Source organism: Ictidomys tridecemlineatus, chromosome 3, assembly GCF_052094955.1.
Source record: "Ictidomys tridecemlineatus isolate mIctTri1 chromosome 3, mIctTri1.hap1, whole genome shotgun sequence".
NCBI lineage: Eukaryota > Metazoa > Chordata > Mammalia > Rodentia > Sciuridae > Ictidomys > Ictidomys tridecemlineatus.
Window position 1 is genome coordinate 161,569,908 of NC_135479.1, and position 25,423 is coordinate 161,595,330.

Here is a 25,423-nt window from a genome sequence, read left to right on the forward strand (position 1 = left end):
TATGATTTTTTATTATTTCAAAGTAAATATCAGATAGCATTATGTATTTTATGGGAATTTGTTGAATTACTTTTTACTCTGTGAAGAAGAGGTGTATAAGACAGTTTCTACATACGAGAAATTTTTAACTTTTTATAACTTATTACACACCTAAGACACATATACAAAATAGAAGGTTGAAGAGTATATGCTTTAAAAAATGACATAAATAAATTGTGCTGACAATTCAGGAGGAAACAGCTGCTCTGTGATTGCAGAAATCAAGGACTGCTTCCTGAAGGATTTGAGATGGTGAAGTTGGTTAAGATCTGAAGCTAAAGTGTGAAGAGGCCTTAACAGCCTATTTCAGTCTGTCTTTGTAGTTTTGTACAAAGAGTATTATGTATCAATAAGTAGTGTTATCACAAAGCTGTATTACACCACAAAGTAGCTGGGTAAAGATTTTTTCCAATAGATGGTTACTCTCAGACTCAAAATCTGATGAGTTTGGTAAATAATAGAAATTGGAGATCTGAAGTCAGAATAATTTACATGAAGATTAGAACATTTTTGTCTGAAATTTCTTAGTAAGATAATGAGGAAGTAAGCACCAGGAAGCAAACATTTTCCATAGGAAACTTTTAGAGGTCCACTTAAACTATAGAGGACCCTTAGAATATCCTTGAAGCTTGGCTGAACAGTAAAGGGGAAGAGTTATGGCTTATATGTAGATTATTGTTTTTATCTTTTGTTTAAGAGTCTAGATTTATTCCGTAACTGGTGAAATTGGATGGTTTCAGTGCTTTGAAACTGATGTACTGTAGCACTGATTTTCTTTTTTCCCCCCTGTTACAATGTGTCATGCTTATCTTAGCTAGCACCATGACTAGAATGTACTTGGCTGATATGCATTTTAATAGATACATAGTTTATTGGCTTCAAAATATTGGTTAAAATCTGAAGCTAAAGTGTGAAGAGGCCTTATCAGCCTATTTCTGTCTGTCTTTTACTTCTTATTAAAGTCTGTTTTTTACTTCTTATTAAAGTGTATTCTGAACTATTTTTAGACTGTAAAGGGGGAAATGCCATTATTGCCATTCACACATATACTGTGTGTTCTACAAACCTAGCTATTTGTAATGTTCTTATATATATTCACAATGAGGAATTAGAAAGGATAAGGCTCATCTTCATTGCTTCATCTGAATTAAATTGCCAGGAGTATGCTAATTAAATGTTTGCAACTGATATAAAGCTTGGGCTTGGGGAGTTGTGGAGGAAGAACATGAAGGTTTTGCAGTGCTGTAAACTTCATGCAAACAGTTGGTAACCTTCAAAGTAAACTTCCTCTTAAAATTTTAAGAAAAAACACAGGACAAACTGTTCATGGTATTTCTTTTTGAAAACTGAAATTTTTGGTGAGTTATAAAATTGTTTCCTTGTCATAAGGTCAGTAAAAAATGGAAAGATTGTTAAAATGTTTCAAGAGAGGAGTTTGCTTTGTTGGCACTGGAACCTGCAGAGAATTATGCATTTGAGACATCTTTATTTCCATTTATTTATAACCACAGATGTCAAGGGACTAAAATTTCTGTTCAAATACTACATCAGTGAAATCACTACTACATCAAATGGGAGATTCTTGAAATACCAGTTAAATGCTCCCCTATATCCCAGATCCTTACATTTGTCTCCATAACCCACTGGCTCCAGAAAGCTACATGATTTGTCCTTAACATTATTTTTAGGATGAGAGCCAAATTTCAAGTCATTTCCAGACTTACACATATTTCTATAGTCATTCAAATCAATGATAACTGTATGAGATTATTGGAGAAACTTTCTTTGTATTCTCCAGAGATTTTCACCTTGTAGTCTTAGAGTAGTTTATTGAATTAATGAGCAAATGAATGAATAGTGTAATCTTTCAAGGGCTGAATTCTTTTATATTCTTTAATACCAGTTTGTGTTTTCGCTTAACCTGATTCTCCTGCAGAAGCATTCCTGACATTGATCTCACTGCACGTGGTTGATGCTGTGGGAGCCACTTTCATTTAACCTAGACATTGCCTTTAAACTGGACAACAGCATGGTGTTCAAAACAGAACCATTGAGAGGCTGGTTCTAAAAACAGCCAAACATATTATGACTTTTAAAAAAATACCTTTTATCTTAAGGATTCTTATTGTTCCTTATTTTCCAAAAGGAACTGGGTCAATAATGAAACATTAAAATTGAATTAAAATTGAGAATACACTATTGATCATATTAATAGAACTCATAAAGAGAATTTCAGGATTCATACTTTATTAAAATAGGCAATAGAAAAACAACCATATGCCTAATGCTTTATTTCTGTGCTTCCCAAAATTGTTAACATTATGGCAGGCTTAGCTCTCTGCTTAGGGCCCAAGTCCATTAGCCAAGAGATTCTGCCTGCTTTGAAGCCCCAAAGAGATCAATTAAAAAAAAAATAAAATAAATGTCATGGCAAACTGACTGGGCATGCCTGGATTTTTATTTAATATTTTAATAGTTTTGTTCTGATTTTGGTTTTTTAGTCTGTTGAAGAGGAAATGATAGAAATACATTGGAAAAGAAAAATGGTATTATGAAATAAATGTGTGTAACTAAATTGTACAAAATAAGATAGTACCAAACTGAATCTTTATATTTTGGAATGGTAGTTTATAATCCATAAACTTTTAAGCATGCAGCTCATGAAGTGTATTACAAGATGTGGAAGGAAGGAAGGAAGGAAGGAAAGGAAAGAAGGAAGGAAGGGAGGAAGGAAGGAGGGAAATAAATAGGTAGGACTCTGGATGGCAATTATTTTTCTAAGCAAGATAGGTAGCAATTAGAGATTTAGTCATAAAAATTGTAATTCATTAAGAATTAATTATAATTCCAGTATTCTCTTAGGTATCCTCTCCTCCATATACTTAGTTTAAAGTTCTTGTTTTCAGGCTCTTGTGGATTACTGCAACAGCCTTCTGATTGGTATTCCTATTTTCAGTACAGCCTATCCAGTTGATCTTCTAAGATCAGTGAACTATATTGAAAAAGAGGTAATCAGTCCAGTCTTTTGCTAAAAGTGCTCCTATGAATATTGGTTCTGGAAAAAAAAGTCTAAAATCTTATTAAAATAATAAACTTTAGGAATATTTTCTTCTGGCATCATCTCTTTGAACTCAGCTTATCTGCAAAGAAGCAAACTATTCAACACTCCTGTTTCCTCTTGCATATTTCCCTTTTTACACACCTCAGTATCATTGTTTTCTTCCCACTTGCTTGGGTCACTCATGCCCTACCCAGTATTGCCACATCTAAAGTTTTCTCTGACTGCCCTCATCTGAAGTGGTTACCTCTACACTGTGCTGCCAGGTACCTGGACTCATCTCTCTCATGCTATATCACAATGAACTGTTGACATGCTTTCATTTCCCAATTGAGAAATTTCCAGCAAATTAGAAAAAGCTTCTTTGAAGGTAGAGACTCTCTTAATTATATCTATTTTTTTAGTCCCGTCACATTTCCTAAAATGTGGTCACTAATAATTGCTAACAGACTGCAAGAATAATTAGATGAATAGGTGAATGATGTCTTTTCTTAGTATGTAATGACTAGACTGCATGTTCTATTTATCAGCAATTCTTGTAGTTCTATACCTTAGATGCCTCTTCCTCTTCTTTCTTTCCTTCCATCCCAGAATTTTGACACAATTCTTCAAATTCAGTGTCAAAGGCCTTTTTTTTCTCACTGAGCCACACCCTTGCACATATTAAATGTTACTGCATTCTTTGTATTCTTATTGTATTTTAGATACATTTATATTATTGTGTTTCCTTACATGGATTTTTTTTTCTTCATGGTGAGGCTCTTAAATGACTTCTTGTCCAAAATTTAGTAAAAACAGATATTTATTAAAGTTATTACATGTCAAATTATGTGCTTGAGGCTTTTACAAATGCTAGTTCTATTTTCAATATAATCTTTAATATTGTTTAAATGGTTATTGAATGAATCCTTTGGATGCTGTATTTGTTACAGACACTTAGTACTTGTTGATTGAATGTATGAGTACATTCTGTATTTTTTTGCTATGAGCTCTCTCTTCCTTTACTTATGTTCCAGTATTCACTTGATTTGGCTTATTTGACTCTTCTTGGTACATCCATATCTTCTTGGTACTGGTCTCTATGTCTTTTCTCATATTGTTTCTTCTACGTAAATATTTTATAACCTCTCAAATAAAACTTTTACTAATCCCTCAAAGTTCATCCTGCTCATGACCCTCTCTATTATTATTAAAGTTTCTCATTCTTAAACTCCTGTAAGCTCTTCTTTTACTTTATTAAAGCTATTTGTCCAGTTATCTTATTTTGCATTATATCATAAGCTTCAAAAATTCACCTTTATTTATTCACATTTGTGTTTCTCAAGTCTCATGGCAGTGTATCATATGTACACTTTCAGGAATGAGTGTACATTTAATTGAGTTGAGAAGTAGAAGGATGTGCATGAGCCTTGTGTATGTGTGAGACAAGAGATGAGAAGACAGCTCCTTTGCCTCACTGAGAGGCAGCATGGTTCGGCTTGTACATGCAGGCTCTAGAGCCAGAGCACCCTTATGCAGGTTTTGAATGCAGCACTTCCTAGCTTTGTCACTTAGGGAAGCTGTGTGGTTTCTCCTTGTATCTGTTTCCCCATTTATAATACCTACCAGGATACTGACAATACCTACCATGTAGGGTTGCCATGGAGGTTAAGAAGGCTGAAATCTACTTATAAGGCCCATAAAACTATTTGACACATAAAAAGCAGTCTATTTATGCAGTAATTAACCAATTCAAATCTTGATCTTACCATAAGTGCTGTGAATATATTTATTATTAATTATAAATTTAATATAATTAGTATTTGACTTAGTATGATGGAAGTTCCATACTCCCACGCAATCAAAAAGCATGAAAAGTTAAAAAATAAAGGCACTATGGTATTATGTATATTTCTGTATAAAAGTTAATTGAAGATAAAAATGATATTGCTTATGGGGGTGATCTATTTATACTTCAGTGTATTGCCTCTGCCTTTGATTTCCTGGGGAAGTGGTATGTATGGTCCTTCTTGGGGTTTCCTGTATTTTCCTTTCTCTTTTAATAAGAAACAAGGGAAAATGATTTCTTTTTCTTTCCTATGAGTAAGATATCTGTTCTTCTCACATATTAACTACAAGAGTTTTCCCTCTGGTTAAATAAAAGGCAACATATTTATTTTTAATTAAAAGAAAAGTTACAATTGACTTTAAGGACTTTTACAGTGAAACTATGTAGCAGGTTTTTCAGAAAGAAAGAAAAAATAACTGAAATAAAACTCAAAGCCTTTCTAGTTAATATATCTGCTATTTAGCTGGCTCCCATTATTGACTGATTTTAAAAAAAAGTCAAATTATCTTTATGTCAATAGTTAAACAAAAGTTACAAACTTATTGTAGGCTTATTGAAAGAAGATGTCAAACCATAATTTTATGATTATGAGCAGTCTGTATTTAGTTTGGGTAGGACAGGGTATACAGAGATTATAAATACTTAAAATCTCTTCTTTACCATTAAAAAGTATTTCAGAGATATCACAGGGAGTAAGTTAATTTCCTAGTAATTGTTTACTATGGTTATCAGAGGAGTTCTGGACCTCTATGAAGAAGTCAGAATTTTGTGTAGGTTATATATATTAATAAGGAGCCTCTCATTGTGTCCAGTGGGGAGTGCCCTGAGTGGAACTGGATCATTATGGTGTCTGCTGTAGTTCAAAACAAGGGTATACAGCAACTTCAAGTTTATATTAATGAATCCCCTTCCTCCTCCTTCTCCTCTTTGATAATCTTCTTTATCTTTTTTTCTTTTTTCTTCTCCTCTTTACCCTGAATAGCTTAAGTGACATTTACTTCACTAAAATATAGTTTCTGGTTCTCATCTTTGAAACTTGGTTTTACTAGAACCAAGAGCATGTTTAGAGAATGAACATGAATTAACTAAATCAGCAAACCAATCTGTATTTTATTTTATTCATTTACAAAGATTTATTTCACTGTCAGGCACAGGAGAATGCCTGCATCACTGTAGATAAATTTTACATGGAACAATATTATACTCAGAACATTTCTTGGTAAGCACAGAATTCAAATAAGGGGTGGTGGTTTATAGTCTGTAATAGGGTCTCCCCTATCTCAAGAATCAGCATAGGTGAAACTGCTGGCTCTTTCTCCTTTACTATGCTTTAAAACCTCTCCTTTTCTTGCCATTTTGTCTTTTGTTTTTCATAAGCTAAGTTATATTTTAAAACGCTGTTCTTTGGAGCCCTAAGAACAATTGAAACCCATTGCTAGGTTTTAAGTAGGAAAGTGGTCAAACTTGCACATTAGATAGATTGCTCTTGCTGTATTATGAATAATAAATTTGAGTAGTAGTCACCAAATCCTGATCATACTCTTTATTCCTAATTTATGACTGTTCCTAATTAATTCCTAATTATGACTTCTCAATCACACAGTATGCATATGTACATATGTATATTTATATCTATCTATTACTCTGTAAAAATATATAGAATAATGTTCATAATACAAATAAAGGAAATACTATGATATAAAATTTAAAAATTATGTATAACCGACGTGATTCTGCAATCTGCATTTGGGGTAAAATTGGGAGTTCATAACCCACTTCAATCTAACGTATGAAATATGATATGTCAAGAGCTTTGTAATGTTGTGAACAACCAATAAAAAAAAAAAGATCCAAAAAAAATAAAAAAAATAAAAAAAAATAAAATTTAAAAATTATATAACATGCAAATAGAATTTCAGTTCTTCTTCTAGTCCTGGAAAGGATCATCTGTATACCCCCTGGGGTCTATGGCTGTCACATACTTTAGAAACTAATACTTAAGAAGAGAAATAAAGTAGGAGACTGGCATAGATTATAGTGGCTAAATTAAAGTTCATGGATTTGAGAATGATATGAAGATAAAATTAATAGGACTTGGTTATTAAAAAGATGTTCCTGGAGTCCAGTGTGAAGCCTCAGTCTGTGATTTTAAAGGCTGGATAGTACTTATTGAGATAGGAAAAACAGGAAGAAGCAATTTGGCAACAGGTCGTTTGACCTGTGGTCACTTCTATATATCTAAATAAGTGTGCGTGGAGATATTGATTAGTAGATTGGCTATACGGCCTTGAGGTTATAGAAAAAAACAGAGAGAGACTTTAGATTTATCAGTACATTTATGTTGATAGATTGATAACCTGTGTAATGATTTCTTTTCCTTCATGCAATATTAAATATTTTTTAAAGTGATTTGCAAACTTTTAAACATTGTTGGTTTTACAAAAACATTATTTTAAATTTTATGGAAGAAATGTGAAAGGTAAGAATTGTGTGTGCAACAGCAGGTAAGAATTGAGATTGAGCAATGATTGGCTACATGTGGTACCAGCTGTCCTCTCTAGGTGTCTTCTCCATTGTTACATTTCTTACATGCATCGCCACACATTTCCATTATCTGCCTGCCCTCAGATAAGTGATTTTATACTCTCTGAAAGACCCTTAAAATCACTGGACTAATTAATATAGATCGGAAAGAAGGTATAGAGAGAATAAAAAGAAAAGTCACTTAAAGAATTCTGATGAATGAAATATGTACCAAAGGAATTTAAGGAATTTTGGAGTAGTCATTGGATAAGTATGAACAGAAATCTTGGGAATATGGCATTATAAGAACCCAAAGGAAGATACGATTTAAAGAGAGAGATCAATCAGTTAATAGTAGTGAAGGATCAAACTAGTTTTAAAAAAATGAAAGTTTACCTAACTGTAGTAAGGAGGCATTAATAATCTGATTTGTCTTCTCTTTTTAAAATTCTAAACTCTTTTATGACACAACATTTTAGTAGGATTTGTGTTTCCATGAGTAAGTGTTTAGGTTGTTGTTGAACATTGACTAGGTGTATTGATTTGGGGTGTATATTGCTTTTGGATTTTTCTGTGTGCACAGTAGGTATATTGGGACTTGGTATGTACTGAGTAGGCTTACTGAGATTTTGATACGCACTGAATAAGTGCTTTGGATTTGCTGTTCAGTGAGCAGGTTGATTATTTTGTTTGTCCACCTACCCAGACTTTCAGTGAGTGACAAGCAGTCACTCACCAAAGGGTAGAATCTGAGGATATCTTTTCTTATTCTGAAGTTTCTAAAGTCTCTAATGATAAAAAAAAAAAAAAGACCTTTTCTCTAACATCTAACTATGTGTATCTACTTATTTTACCTTTTCATCTTAAAAAAACATTTAGTTATTTTAGCACAGTAGGTATTTCTAAATAAGTGTGTGTGATATTGATTAGTAGATTGGGTATACGGCCTTAAGATTATGGAAGAAAACAGAGATAGAGAAAACAGAGATAGAGACTTTTTTCTTTTCAGGTTTTTTTCTTTTTGGGGAGGAGGGTTGCTCTGCTGAGTTAAAAATAATTATGCTGACCATTATTAATCTAATCACTAATACTGCCAAAATTGTGTTCCTAAAATGTGTTTTTGACGTATAAAGTAGAAATTCCTGTGCAGGCCTATATTTAAGTCAAACCAAAACCCAAACTTCATATATTCTCATATTTTAATTCTAGTCAGCTGATATATTTTAATTTTAGCCAGCTGATTAGTTTTGTATTAATTCATTAAGATAGGTTTTTAAGCTACTTATATGATTATTCTCAGATGTTATTTTACATTTTTACTTTTTGAACATTTAATCCTACTAAAATTTTAAAATGTTTTTTTTTTGTAGTGATTCATGACTTCATTATAATGTTGTTTTATTTCAGGCTAGTTTACAGTAAAATTACATTATATTTTTTAAGGAGACTCCATATGAAAATATTCAGAGAAAGACTGATTTACTTACAAAATATTTAATGATGTTCCCTGGACTCAAAGAGGTCCTGGTTCTTAATCCCTCTGAATGCTTGCTGCCTTCTCTGCTAAGTGTTTCTATCTTGGAGGGTCAAGAAAAAGTTTCCCTCTTTGGAGCACAGAGCTTATTTGCTTATGTGTTAGTAGAAGTATTTCTCTCTGGGTCAGAGAGAGAGCACATCTGCTTATTGCCCATCAGAAAAGACTTGGGCTTCTTTACTTCTAGGTCCTACTCCAGTAACAAAACCCAGTGTTTGCAGAATTTAGCAGCTCTGGGCACCATCTTGGAGGAATGAGGCTCAGGGAAAAAGTTCAAGATACAACTGATATTCTGACTACCACTTGCTATAAAAAAGTCCTTTAGCTCTGCTGGGAGACCTGGTGTCTTCTGCCATTATACATTAAGCTGTGATCGGCTCAGTGGTCAGTTTGCAAGCAGGGTTTAGAATGGTTTCCTGCTGGTAGACAAACTGTTTGTTACTTAATAGTAATGAGTAAAACAGTAAATAGACTTATTTTTCCTCTATAGTTTTATTTTTATGTTGTTATTGAAGAATAGCACTAATATTCTTTAATAACAAAGTAGTTATTCAAAATATTATCAATAGTTTCTCTTATTGAAAGAAGCTTTTGGTGGATCTAATTATGCATGGCATGTACCTGGTTTCTCCTGTCAGAGCTTTGGAAGCCTTATTGGAAGTTCTTTTTCTTTTGCCTCAATTTACTTCATACTTCTAGCAGTCTTGATTCATTGATTGCTTGTTAACTTATATTGAGAGATTTATGAAGAATTTTGTTTCATTATTAACTTTTTTATTTGTTTGTAAAGCTGAGCTCTTATTGTTAGAAGGGAGAAAATTTTAAAGCCTTTCTTATACTCTCTTGTCCAAAGCTTATTAATTTTAGTGTACAAAATTTTGTGATATCATTTAATCAGACTGCAGTGGATCAAAGACATCTTGCATGACCCATTAGCTATTGTATCTCATGAACTTACCAAGCATTACTAAACTTTCAGAGATAATACAATCAAGACTAGTTGTGCTTCATAAAGAAAAGAACAGACATCTCTTGTTCTAAGACCAGAATCTTACTCTTGTTCTATAGTAATATCTACTAAGTAATAAAATTAAAACTGTAAATTTAACCCATTTTTATGAATTTTATGTTTGCAAATTCTCTCCCTATTTTTTTCTGCAAATAAGCTATATTTCCAGTGTCCAAAAATAGATATAATTAGGTCTAAAGTAATTTTATGGCTATAGTTAATTTATTTTTATGATTAAAGGTTAGTATGTGAGAACAGAAGTTAGAAAGCAGATTATCATACGAATGAAGTTATTGAGTATATAAAGAATAATGCAAATGAGGCTTTTCTTATTTTGGTAGTCTCATAAAAATTATGATTCTGAGTTTAGGTTTCAGATTGAAAATGAGAATGATAGTTTTGCACTGTGTAGAGAAAATAATGCCTGTCTGTACCATAGAGTGCTGTGAACTTTTTGGCAAGGCAAAGAAATCTATAACAAATACTCAATGTCTGTGTTTTTCTCTATGAAAGTCAGTAATTTTCATTTCTGAGGAAGAATTGTCAGATCTAATTATTAATATCGTAGGTAACTATGGTACTTTTCTATCAATGATGAATTTTCAAAAGGCAATGATTTGATCAAAGTGGTTTTGGTATGCTTTCTGTAGACTTCTGGGAAACCATGGTATTCCCTTTTTTCTAATGTCTCTAATGATAAAATTATGACCTTTATCTCTCGCATGAATGACGAGGGCAGTGATAGCTTGGTAAGAACCTATTTTCATATTCTTTAAGAAATAGATTCATCATATAAAAAATAAATTTAAGTAAGAACTATATATGAAATGTCAGCACATTTAGGAATCACAGTTCTAATGTTTTACATCCATAAGAAAAACTCAAGAGTTTATCAAATATCTTATGAATATTCTGTCTTCTAAACAAAATAATACTCAATTTAAAGATGACACTGAATATGTTTTTATTGATCAAGGTGAATTTTCTGAAAATTTCAACATAAAATTAAAAATGTGAGATGGGTTAATAGATATGTTTTAAGTCAAGATGGCATATGTTCCTGAGCTAAAACGGATTTTAAACTCCCACCACCATCACCACTAACAGAGGCACAAATCAGCAATCAGAAAATGTGTTGATAGTCTTGATTTTATTTTTACTTGTCCATCTCCAAATTTCTTCCTTTATAATCTTGGATTTTTAATGTAACATTTTTCAAATTTTAACATATAGAGAAAAGTCCACAAACAATAAATGCAAGGTGAGAAATTTTCATAAAACGAACATGCCAATGTAAACTCTCCCTAATTAAGATGGTAATATATCACCTGCAGCTTAAAAGCCCTCATCTTCCCTTAGCAAGTCCTGTGTAGTCATCGGCTGCCCACTGTGTTCTCACTGGAGCAGAATGGAATCATGCATAGTTGAAACCATACCCCAATTATACAGATTTATACAAATGTACCTTAAGGATAAATTTGGCTTCCTTGATTATTATGTTTGTGGAATTCCTCTCTGTTAGCATGTAACAATACTTTATTCATTCTCTTTGTTCCATTGCTATTCATCCTATCATTGACAGACACTGACTTATTCCTCTTTTTGCATTATTATTAATAGTAAACATTTCTTGTGCATTTTAAGTGCATTTAGTGAATTTCTGATGGGTGTATGTATGAGTACAAGTCCTGATTCCTAGTATAAATATGGTTTTAGCTTTAGTTGTTTTCCAGGGCTGTTGTTGATACCTGTTCATTTGCCTAAAGGTTCCCGTTGCTCCATATCTTTCTCAACACTTTACAGTGTCATCCACCTTTTTCAAACAAGTCATTTTATTTTAGTAGAGTGACAATGCATTGCATCAGGGAAATAACTTATGAAGTGGAACACATCTTTGTATGCTTATTGAACATTTTGATTTCCTTTGATTGCATATGTGTGAAAATTACTCATTTTGTTTCTGCTTATTTGTTTTTAGAAGTTTTTATACATTATAGATATGAATCTTTTATTGATTATAGGTATGTTAATAGTTTATTTTAATATATGACTTTGTTTTTCATTTTGCTTATGATAACCTCATTAATAGAGGTTTTAAATTTATGTTTTCCTTTATGCTTTGAATATTTGGGATCCTGTTTAATTTTTTTCCTGCTCCAAAGAAATGCAGATTTTTTTTTATGTTTCATCTAAAAAACTTTATTGCTTTGCCTTTTGCATTTAGGTGTGAGATGTGTTGAAAATTAATTTTTCTTTAATATGGTGGGAAGTAGTTGTCAAGAATTAATTTCTTTGAAGGGTTTATCCATTTGACCCAGCAAAATTTTTTGAAAACAACATTTTTTCATCATTGCTGCTCATATGTAATTGATATTGGCATATTGTTTCTAGTTATTGGTGCATTTGGTTCTAAAATTTCAGTTTTGTTTCATCTGTCTTTCTATCCAGGTGTCAGTGCCACAATATTCATTAATTTAGAGTTTGGGTTGGTAAGCTTGTTGGTATTATTATTACTGAAGCTTGTCTTTTTAAATCTTGGCTCTTAGCATTAACTATAAAGTTTAGAATTAGTATATTCTTACTATAACAGTACATCCTGAGATTTTTGATTGAAGTTATATTAAATCCATAAATCATCTTGAACAGCATTGACATATTTATAATACTGAGCCTGTCGATCTACTAAAGCATAATATCTTTTTATTTATGTCTCTTATATTTCTGTGCATGTATGTGTGCATGTGTGAGTTTGTGTTTTAGCTTTGGTCTTCTTCTGTTAGCTTTATTCCCATTTAATATGACATTGTAAAAACCAAAATTTTTAAAAATTTATTTTCTAGTTACATATTGGACTTACATAGAAGCAGATTTTTTTTTTAATTTTGGTCTTATATGCAGCAATTATTTTGTGATTTCTTGTAGTTTATAATTTTAAAAAATTTTTTACATATAAAACTATATGATAGGAAAATATTAACATATTTCAGTAATTCTTTCTATGGCTACATAATATACATTTTAAAATTTTAATATACTTTGCGTAGTTTTTTGATTCATTAGAGCATGTAGAAAAACAAAATGTTAAAAACCATGAACAAATCAGAGAGATAAAATGTTAAAGAAGTCACTTGCACTCCTTACATTGTCCACTGGCATTCTTTTAACTTTTGAAGATCTCTTTAGACACAGAAATAGCTTTGAATATTAAGTCATATAGGACATATAGGAATAATTTTGAAAATTCTATTTCATTTAATAATATGCCATGAACAACTTTTACATGAAAAATATTTTTCAGTACAATTTCAATTGTAAAATATTCTATCACTGTGATATTCTGTTATTGTTCATGAACTTACTTCTTTTTAAGTTTTTGCTGTTATAAATATTCTTTCATGGAAGAGGCTCTTGGGTAAGGTTTTGTACTGCTATATATTTTTTGGACATGAATATCTGAAGGCAAACCCCTGTAGAAGTAGTCTTTCTGAGTATATTTTTGAAACTTGTTTCCAAACTTGTTGCCTTCTAGAAGTACTGTGTAAATTCTTATTCACAACAAAAGTATACCTAACCTCTTTCTCTCTCTCTCTTTCATTACAAATAAAATCAATAGCTTTTTATAAATTAGAAGTTTTACAAAACTGTCTTATCTTTTTGTTTGTTATCATTTTCCTAACACTCTTTTATTCCTTTTACTTACATCTTAAAATTGCAGGATTTTCAAACTAGACTATTTGACAGACTTTTCTACACTTTTACCCAGCAGGAGACAGTCCTGGAAGATTGAGTGTGTGTCTACTGTTGACCCACTGACACATTTTCAGTTTTGTTTTCCTGCATCTGATTGATCTTATTTTTTTATTTTCTCTGAAAGGTTACCTACCATGTGTTTTAAGACCTTTAAAGATAATTATTCTGGGTTTTTGGCAGATAGATTAGGAGTAATTTTCTAATAGAATTATAGTAGAGCCTTATATATAAAATTTTTGTCTCTGATGACATTTTAACTCACATAATGTCAAATGTTATTAAAGGATTTCCATGTAGTAACTGGAGGTCCCAGCCCCTGTTCACTTATTGGAAATTTAAAAATCCTGAAATCACACTGTTAGAACAAGTGGCTGGCTGCTCATTGATTTGTGTTCTTTTTCTTGCAGACTGACAGTTACTCATCCTTTTCAGTGTATCTTTAAACTCATTCAGCTTGAAGTTAATGTGGTTTGTAATTGTAAGTGGCAAGAACAGATTAAAGTTGTCTGAATTGGTGAGAGTTAATTGGCCTGTTAACTTTTTTCAATTCTTTTTCTTTCTCTTCCCCTTTGTTTCTCTTCCTAGGACTTTGCCACTACTTTAGTTTCTACATGTTTTTAAAACAATTTACTATTAACTTTTTCTCTCACTAGCTTCATCTCCTAGGATGAGGTAGTAGGAAACACCACAGGCTTGTTGCTGCGATTGTGTTTAAAAGGGCAAAAAATTTATTCTCTCCCAGCCCCACCCACCCTGTACAACTCTGGAAAAATGTTGTAGCCACCTCAAATCCTATTTCGGAAGTATAGGTCTTGCATGCAGTAGCTGTAGAACAATCTATTGTTTGTTTGTTTTTAAAGACCTCTTTGTATTCTATTTTTATTCTTTAAAATGCCTCCCACTTTAATCCCCTCACCTCCTACATAGGGCTGTTTTACTGGGCTGATCAAAGGAGGAGAATCTCTTGAACAAACCTTTTTGTCTGATAAATTAGCTACATAATGCCTAGCTTCTTAATCCTTGTTACCACCCTTAATTAAGGTTCCATTGAAATAATGCCTGTTTGGGCCTTAGGTTTATCACAAGGAACTGTAATAAAGTTTCATTTACCCAAGTAGCTTTCCTTTTTGTTAATTGTTCTAAGGTGGTATGGTGACAGAAATTATGTAAGTTTGTACATTTTATATAATGTGCTTTGGTGTTCCCCTGGTATTATGATTTACTTATGTCTAAAATATTAGATGATAATAATTTTTATGAAGCACATCAAAGATGTCTGTTCAATCATTTTTTTCACTTTTATATTTTATACATAAAACGAATACCAAGGGTTTTTATTTTTCCAGTATATTTATTTTTTATACTTTAAACACAAAACAGAATAATTATTTTCCATACAAAAGAGATAGTTATCTTTGCTCTGCTGAAGCCAAGTAGTTCTTTGATCAACTCTTTTCCCTCTATGGTTATATCTTTTGTGTGTGTTGAGTATTGGAAACTTTAATTTGGAAAAGAAAAACGTGCCTCTTAGGCAGTACTTTCATGGTCACTGTAATGAAGCTGGACATAATTGCATATTTACACTTCACTATAAACCAGTGGCTTTCTAGTATTATTAAAAGTCTTACTTGTTCTTTTAAAACAGCAGCATTTTGTTAACCTTAATCAGAGTCTGACGTGTGTTTCTTCTAAATGGCGTCTGATGTGGTGTCTCTCTTCAGTTCTCTGTGGTTTCCTGTTTTTTTTTTTTTCATACATATAGAAGAGCCTTTTGAGGTATTAAGACTCATATTTTTTCTTTTATATAACAGTACATCAAACCTAAACTTTCTTACAAATACAGCATAGTATTATAAGCCTGTCTCATCTTTTATTTATGCTATTTCCTACAGACTCCTGGAATTTCTCCAGCCCTTAGTGTATCCATATTCCAGCACTTCTTATATATTCTCCCTCTCTATTTTTTAGGACTACAAATCTTATTTCTACTCCCAAAGTGTATACTTTTTAAGAATAGAGCTGGCATCTTGTATTTCTACAGTAGTAGATACAGCAGATAGGTGTCCCTCAAAGTGTTGCTACCCAATCCAGCAGTGTGAACATTACCTGGGAACTTGTTGAAACTGTAAATCTTCAAGCCCTACCCAGGCGGGAAGAATATTTGGATGGGAGATCAGCAAACTTTGTTTACAAGCCCTTCAAATAATTTGAAAGTGCACTGAAGTTCCACAAACACTGCTATAGATAGTTATTCATTAATATAAAAGTGGTAATTTAGTGGTGTACTTCTTTGGGAGGTTTGGTCTATGGTGGGGCCAGGCAGGATTAACACTTGTGCTTAGGGCTTTTATTTCTCAGGAGACAATGGTAAGGAAAAACCTGTAGTTTGATTGTTGGCTACATTTTAAGAGGGTGCACTTAGGTCTTATACAATCATATTTTGTAAACTACAGTTTAAATGTTTTAAAATATAATTGTTTCTTCATTTCATATATTCAGGAATAGGCATTTGCCATTCTAAAGAAGTAAGCTTACTAAGGAGAGCATACCAGGCTTTACTGATTTTCATTGGAGGGATGAGGGTAGGAAGTGTTGGAAAATGTTCATATGAGGGTATGTTGGGAGGGAGACCTTTGTCTACTACTATCCTGTGCTTTCCTTAATTATTGAAACACATACTATGTTACATATTAAATTTTTTTGATTAATGAAAATGAATTAATAAGTAGATGTATATTTCCAAGAGATAGCCATTATAATTACTATTTTTAAAAGCTAGGTTTATCATTGCATTCATATGGGAAAATAAATAACATGAGATTTTTGTCTCTGCAGAAAACATCAGGGAAGGATTAGATATGTCTTGATAATTTTCCAATTTAATCTTTTGAGATGGTGAATACACATTATTCTTGTGTAATGAATAAAAGATTTCTACTATTATGCATACCCATAATCTTATAAATATTTTTAAAAAAACAGAAAGGGAGAATTTAATATTGATTCAGAGTTAAATAACCTTGTATAAATAAATCAAGAAATCATGATACATATAACTTTGACCCAAATACATGCTTTTGTGTGTTTGTAGAGATATCTTGATAGCTAAAGGCTATTTAAGATAAAAATTAATTTTTTGTCATATTCTTAGAAAATAAAAATAATCAATTTAGGAAAACCAATTACATGTGACCTGAATTATGACAGTATTCTCAACTGTTTATTTTATTACAAATATATTATTTTTATTTATTTGTGCTGTTTCAATGGAAGGTATATCTTTAATGACCCTTTAATCAATTACATGTTTTGTTTTTTCCTTTTGCAGAACCATTGTACCATGGAAAGTATTCAGACAGTGCCTTCATGAGGTTCATCAAATTAGCTCTGGCCTGGAAGCAATGGCTCTAAAATCAACAATTGATTTAACTTGCAATGATTACATTTCAGTTTTTGAATTTGATATTTTTACCAGGCTATTTCAGGTAAGCTGTAGACCTGCTTAATCTATCTGTCCTTTCGTTTCTTCCCTTCTCCCTCCTACGTGTATACATGGATGTGTGTGTTTTTGTACCTGTCTTTGTCTCTCTTACACATATACCCAAATTTATGGAAAAGTCTTATTTTTAGCTGTCTATAATTTTATTCACATAAGTGTTTGATCATTTCTGTAAGTTTAGATGAGGCATTTTGGAGTAAATATGGAGTTTCAGGTCCAGTAAGCCCTGTCAGTTTTGAAAAGACTCATGTAAAGGAGCTTTGTTTGAAACTCCCTGTATAGTTTCTCACTTTATTTTGTTCTCCTTTCAGCCCAGTTCTGATTGAATGCACCGCTGCCGATGGCCATTTGCTAGAGTTGTATCTCAACTAACTTACTTTCTCTCTCTTTCTCTCTCTCTCTCTCTCTCTCTCTCTCTCTCTCTCTCTTTCTCTCTCTCTCATTGGTTTGTTTTAGTTGTACATGCCAATAGAGTCTATTTTGATATAATTATAAATGCACGGAATACATCTTTTTCTAATCCAATCTCCATTTCCTTCCTTTCTTCTCCCCTGTCCTCAACCTTTCCTTTCTTCCCTCTATTCTACTAATTTCTCTGCCATTTACCCAAATTTATCTTTTTTCTTCCATTTTTTTTTTCTAATAGTTACTTTTGTAAAAAAAAAAGTTAATTTCTTATGGATGTACACATGTACACTCAGGTGTATCCATATATTTATGTCAGATTCATTACACTGTCTTTCCTTCCTTCACTTCATTCCTCTTTGTCTACTACATCAATCTTTCTTCTTACCATCACCATTCCAGACTTATTTTAAGTTAGCTTCTACATATCAGAGAAAACATATGACCTTTGGCTTTTGGTGACTGACTTATTTCACTTAGTATGATGGTTTCAAGATCCATCCATTTACAAGCAAATGTTAAAAAGTAATTCATCTTTATGGCTAAGTAATACTCCATTGTATATATATACACCACATTTTCTTTATCCATTCATCTGTTAAATGGTACCTAGGTTGCTGTATAGCTTAGTTATTGTGAATTGTGCTGCTATAAAAATTGATGTGGCTGTGTCAGTACCTGATTTTAAATCCGTTGGATATATACCAAGGCTCAGGATAACTGGGTCAAATGGTGGTTCTATTCCTAGTTGGTTTTTGTTTGTTTGTTTTTGAGTACCAAGGATTGAACTTGGGACACTTGACCACTGAGCTACATCTCTGGCCCTATTTTGTATTTTATTTAGAGACAAGGTCTTACTGAGTTGCTTAGTGCCTCACTTTTTTCTGAGGCTTGCTTGAATTCTCTATCCTCCTGTTTCAGCCTCCTGAGCTGCTGGGATTATAGGTGTGGGCCATCATGCGCAGCCCATTCCTAATTTTTTGAAGAATCTTCATATTCCTTTCTAAAGTGGTTGCAGTCCCACCAGCAATGTATGGGTGCACCTTTTCCCCCACATCCCCTCTGACATTTATTGTTACTTATGTTCCTGATAATTGCCATTTCTGTTGGAGTGAGATGAAATCTCAGTTTGGTTTTAATTTGCATTTCTCTTTGCCTATGGCATTCATTAGGTCAGAAGGTAAAGAGTAAAGTTAGAAATAGTAAACTGTTGTATAAAGAAAGATTCTGTGATTTTATATTGTTTTAAAAAATGTTTTATTCATTGAACCTTATGAAATGAACATTTTTCCATGTCAACATAATATACTTCATTGATAGGATTTTTCAGTTCCTGTATACTATTCCATAGAAACTGTTATGTAACAAAGCTCTCCTGTTGAAAATTCAGATATTTACCCCTGTGATTTCCCTAGGATTAACAGCTTTAAGATAGACATTTTTATTCTATTCATTGTTTTACTCAATCCTCTATAATTGTTTACACCTTCTGTGTGTAAAGAAGTGAATAATATGGGCAGTAGTATCATGTGGAAGCTACCTTTTGTTCTTTGCATAACTTCATGTAATTATTTTTAACATTAAGACTTAAAATTTGTCTTTTTTGAGTTTGGCTTTGCCACTAAATGTATATTATTTATGGGATTCAATTCAGGTAGTCATAAAATGAGAGTCCTGCTTAAAATTTTTGTTATCCTAGTAATATAAATTATATTGTGAGATAAATTAATTAAAAGCCAGAGTTATATTCTGATACGATTTTTCATTAATTTAACCTAAACCTTGATGTATTGTTATTGAAACATGCTTTCAACACATGTTAGAACATAGAATTAGTTTCATTTTTTTTCACACTGTATGAATTTTCCCTCTGATTTACAACTGCTTGGACTGAGCTGGCAAAGACTCGGTGACAGATTGATGCAAGGAAGCAACATTGCACAGGATTAACTTTTAATTTATTAAATAACTCATTAATATAAGACAAATGAACTCCTGTCGGTAATAATTACTTTATTAATTTTTTAAAATCAGAATTCTGCCTTGCATTTAGAATAAAAAGTTAGAGAAGATACTAAAAAGAGTGTGTTTTGTTTATTTTAAAACGTATAGTTGTTTGATGATTATTGCCTTGTTATGGACAGGGTGGCAGCTTATCATTTTATAATAGAAGCTCTCCTTTTTTTAGAAGTTTCTGATAATTTTACAGAATAAATACATTAAATACTTTTATTTAATATAATACAAGACTGTGCATATAATAGGAGCTTTGCTTCTTCACCATGTGAAGGAAGAAAACAAAAGTCATATTCACACATTAAACCTAATTGCTCAGTTTAAGAAGTATCTATTTTTTGTGAGAAGCTTGGGTAACTTTTTAGTGTGAGTATTAAATGCTAAAATGCCTTGGAGTTATATATTAAAGGCATGAGAGCAACTTAATTTTGGTTAAATGCTTACCCAAACTACTGCTTAATATAGGTACTTATTTTCTGATAAGCTGTTTCACGTTAAAACAGCTTGAACAACCTTGATACCCTAAGGTTTATATATCTTGTGTATGTTTACTGAGCTGGGAAAAGAAAGGGGTCCTTTTCAGTACAACTACTGTGAAAAGTTTGAGCTAATAAAACCAAAAAACTGAGCCACGAAATGCATCATCTCTTTTTTTAAAAAAAAAAAAAGCATAATTACAGAAGTAGCTGAAAAACTTTCATTTGTTCTATTTACTGATAACTTCTGGCATTTTTCATTTATTCAGATGCTTTGACTAGAAACATACAAGTACTATAAAACATTTGTTCTACATAAAATTTGTTCTACAAGATTTAACTTTTCCTGATCTTCTATTTTTACATTATTTTAAACGTTGAGGGTTAATTTTCTTAAATTTATTATATTAATTTAGCGTTTATGTTTGCATAGTCTATATAAACATGTTTTATTAATATGGTAACTGTGAACATTTTACTGTAGAGTGATACTGGTGGTTAGTGAACTCTTCCAGCTCTGAATGATTGGGGGTGGGGTACTTATCAAATAGAATCTGAAAGGCAGTAAGGTACACTCAGGATCTGGGGTTTGAAGGAAGGAATTCAGTGTTAAGGGTTTGAAGGAAGGGGCCAGCAGAAGTCGAGATGAAGATGAGGATTACATAGTGAATGAAAGAAGTAAGAGATCTTTCTTTCTTTTGCCTCTCATCATTCCTTACCAGGTATACCTTGAATGAATGCTGTGGGGTCCTTAGAAGTTTCTCATTGTGATTGTGTAGTCATCGTTCTCATTTGATCTTCTCTTGTCTGCCTTTAACCTTCTCTTTCTCCTCTCCAGGTAATTGAGGGATACTGGGCTAGGCAGGTGCTACAGTCGTAGAGTAGAATGTGAGGATTTGCTTCTCTCTTTCCTTTCTCTGGGTCTGCACTTCACTTCCCTTTCTCCTAGTATTAGAGAGGACTTGGTCATTGAGAAATGGGCACTAAATTTGTAGAGTTTCGGGATAAGAAAGGAATATTTGGGGAAATATCCTAGAATGAGGAAAAAAATAAGAGAGGGAGCGAGTCATTAGTTGTAGTGAAGAATGACAGGGTATGTCTGGGTACATTAGCTGAGGACCCTCTATCAGTTTAAGTAATCAGTCAGTAATTGGTTCTTGAAATAGCATCATTTAGGAAAATGCAGGGACTAGTGTCTTTAATTCACTGCATTAATTTCCATAGTTGTTTTAAAAAATTCATGTAGCTTTGTGTTCATGTGTGTGAAAAAGACTTCCATTAACGGAGAATATGAATTACAGGATTCTTATTCAAAGCACTTTGTTTGCCTTCTTTAAGCCATTAGTTTGAAAGATACTTTAATATGCACACACACACAAGTACCACGTGCTTGTGCTTTTGATTCTTCTGAGTGGGTTATGTTCACAAGAAAAACAGCACAGACTCATTTTATTACATAAATATTTTTGCAATTAGAAGCTGACCCTCTGGGTTATGTACTAAGAACTTGTTGTTAAATACTGTAGCAATTGGCCATAACTCCAATTTTTTATTTTTCACTTGAATTTTGAGCTATATACTGTTTCTCTATAAAGTTGAGCATTTTTTAAAACAATTCTTTCATTGTCATATATAGACTTTAATGAGTGTGACTCCAGTATTTATTTGATATTCTTTCTACCATTGTTCTTTGTAAATGGGGGAGCAAAACAAAAAATACCTAGAATAATAGTTATTTCTCAGTTGTTTTTCTTTTGACATGTGCTGATATTTTTCCAAGTATTGTTTTATGCATTTTCAGTCATGCCTTAAGAAGGAAATTAAAAACATGCTTTTTATTTTTAAGTGCAGAGACACAACCTTTCATGTTAGTATTCTCCAGAGCTCCCTTTTAACCCAATTAGTTGTTTTAGTGAGATGGGGAAATACCCCAAAGATATTTCTTGTTATGTCAAAAAAAGGCTAAAATACTTTTTATTACTAAATCATTCTTTCCCTTGTTATTCTCATCTCAAGAGACATAATCCTTGAAGAATTCTGCCTTGTAAATTGGAAATTTGGTTTATAATAATGAAGAACAAGTCTCAAAACAAACAAAAGCAGGAACTCCTACCAATGATCTTGTCTAGGATAACTATTTCAACAGCATAAATTTGGCAACATAAATACCTTTTTTTTCTTTTATGTAGAAGATTTATGAATCTGGAACATCAAATATAGTGTGCTGCCAATTTCTTGGAATAAATGTGGCTTCAGCCTCAAAAATATTGCACAGATGATTCATCTACACCCTCAAGCAAAGTTGTCTATCACTGGCTGTCTTTTCTCTTGATTGGTAACTAGAGGGACAGCTAATCAGATTAGAGAGAGATTGATGCATTGATAGAAACCAAATATTTATGTGAAAAGTTTTTACATAACTCACTTTTAAACTATAAACCTTTGCTAACTTTATAGCTGTGAAAGGTAAACCAAGAGTGAGAACAGTATCTTGTTACCATGGAAAGAACACTAGTACAAGTCACTATTTTGGGAATCTGTTTAAAAGCAATCATCCCTGCCTGATTAGTATGTATCTGATACTGTTAATGGCTTTGGTATCTGTGAATGACTGAGATAGGCATGTTCCTTATCCTTAGCCAGCTTGTGGTAAATGTGTAAGCTTTTCCAAAACACTTAAATTCTATCATATGATTTCTAAGTATAAAATGAGGCATCTGAGTGCATAGTAGTAGCCAGAACAGACAGACTGGCAGATTAGGAATATGACAAGATGTAACAGTTGTTTTAAAAAATTATTTTAGACATAATAGAGTGTGTTTTGACATATTATACATACATGGAATATAACTTACTCTAATTAGTATCCCATTCTTGTGTTATATGTGATGTGGAGTTTTATTAGTTGTGTATGTGTTGTTGTCTGATTCATTCAATTGTTTTTCCTATTACCATCCATCGTCCCTCCCTTCATTTCCCTTTGTCTATACTTGTGAGCTTCTGTTCTTCCCTTGCCCCCTCAAGATGTAACAGTTTTAAAGAGACATTATTTTTTAGAAAGAAATTTATTGTCTTCATCACCAACATCAATGGTTATAAGTTATGATATTTCCTGCAAAGTTAAATAGGCTTTACATAGATTAGTTTATTTTTGTCAAAAGTTTTCATATTGTTTCTGGTTATTTTTGAACACATTCAATTAGGTTGTATGAGAGTGCATATATATAAGTATATATAAATACATATAGATAGACACACATTCCTTGACGCTCACTGAGAGTAACATTTGGAAAGAGGAAGCACATGGATATCTGGGGGAAGGAAGTTTAAGTAAAAGAATCAGCAAAAACAAAGACTCTGAGATGACTAAGGGGTTTGTGTTCAGGACAAGAACTGAAAGGTCAGAACGACTGGAGAAATAGCAGAAAAAAAATAACAGTTGGAGACAGAAAGACAGTTGGGTATCAAACCCTATTAGGTCAGTCCATTAAGTCTTTATGGGCAATTCACAAGGACTGTGACTCTTATTTAAGAAGGTTTTGAACTAAAGAGTATGAGGTTTATGCTTCCAAATGATCAGAATGCTGTACTAAAAATAGACTAGAGATTACATGGATTTCCTTTTTGCTGTCTGTATTCTGGTCTTAGGAAATTTCTTTTCCTTCTGATCCCATTTCTTTTCTGCAAACAAGAACAAACTATTCTATGTTTGCTAATAGCTAGGAAAGGCTAACACATAAGCTCATATTAACTTCAGAAATATCTGGGGAAATTGCATTAAGTATATGAAGAAATGGGTTGGTATGTAATCAGTAGTTGATATTCTCTAGGTAATCTCCTTCAATTTATTTGTATTTTTAGCCTTGGGCCTCTATTTTACGGAATTGGAATTTCTTAGCTGTAACACATCCAGGTTATATGGCATTTCTCACATATGATGAAGTTAAAGCACGGCTACAGAAGTACAGTGCCAAACCTGGAAGGTAAGACCTTTTACCAATAATATGTAATGAGTTTAAAGAAAAATCCTCTATGATTTATTTCCAAGTAAAGGATGGGATGGAAGAGCCAATAAAACAAAATGTACTTCTTAATTGAGTCTTTTAAATTGATAGATTGTGTTTGTTCTAAAGCTTCATGTTCATAAAGTGATAGGGAATGGGCTTCTATGTAATTTGATGAAGATTCATTAGTCTTCCTGGTTTGGTTTTTCAATTTGGAATAAGATATTAACGTATTGATTGTTTTGTGATTATTTTCTTTGTGTACAAAAATTACATGTATAAATTTGAATACTTGAATATTGTGTTGAAGTTAAAATAAATAGAGCAGATTTATGTTTATTATTTTTTTAAAAAAATATTCTTTTAGTAGTAGATGGGCATGATATCTTTATTTATTTATTTTTATGTGGTCCTGAGGATCAAACCCAGTGCCTCACATGTGTGAGGCAGGTGCTTTACCACTAAGCTACAGCCCCAGTCCCTTATGTTCATTATTTTAAAGGTGTTTTGAAGACATTTAATTAGGTTCTGTGATAAGTCCATAAAAGTATGAATGTAATCAGTAGTTATACATGTAAGTATACACACAGGTTCAGGATAAATACATGTAAGTACATAAGCACATTGTTATAATTAAATCAATTTCATGTCCTGGAAAGCTTTTTCTTTAATAGCCCATGCTGTTTTTATAGCTAAGCATTTATAATTTATTTTTCAAATGATGACATTGAGTGAGACACACAATGATTGCATGTTTGGTCAAACTTTGTGGCTTTGACCACAAAAGCACACATTATTTAGTAACAAGTCCAGAAAATCTGTTTTCTCCCAGGCTGAGTACTTTTTTCCCTGTCCCATCTAAAAATGAGTTAGGCAAATAGTAGGTACTGAGGCATCTGTGCTGCACCAGGCAATGTGCTGGGTACAGCAGTAGTGACATTGGAGACCTGTATTCGGGACTGTCACAGGATAGTGGGAGATATCATTCTAAAGTCCATTAATATACTGATTTTCAAATAGAGATTGTTTATTTTAAAAATGAGTTTGGTTGTTTCATTTTTTTAAGTCTACCTCTTCATTCTAGGATCATTTTTATTTAATTTGTAGTGCATAGGGTGTTTGTCTTGTAACAAACTCTTCTTATGTATAAGCTAGTTTTAATTGCTATCATTATCATGTCATAATGAAAATTTCCATTTTATAAAAATTGCTATGCCATAGGAAAAACAGCTGGTGGTACAGAAAACATTGACTTCCATTAATGTCTTCTGATTAGATAGAA

The 25,423-nt window shown here is 32.3% G+C and overlaps 1 protein-coding gene across 4 annotated transcripts in view; it reads left to right on the forward strand.

The window, feature by feature from the left end:
• Cblb (Cbl proto-oncogene B) overlaps positions 1 to 25,423 on the forward strand; it is a 199,383-nt gene that overhangs the window by 92,794 nt on the left and 81,166 nt on the right. For all 4 annotated transcript variants that reach the window (XM_021735091.3, XM_021735092.3, XM_040270443.2 and 1 more), the window contains exons 5-6: positions 17,070 to 17,226; positions 23,999 to 24,120. In XM_021735091.3, coding sequence (XP_021590766.1) covers positions 17,070 to 17,226; positions 23,999 to 24,120 — 279 coding nt within the window. The remainder of the gene's footprint in view (positions 1 to 17,069; positions 17,227 to 23,998; positions 24,121 to 25,423) is intronic.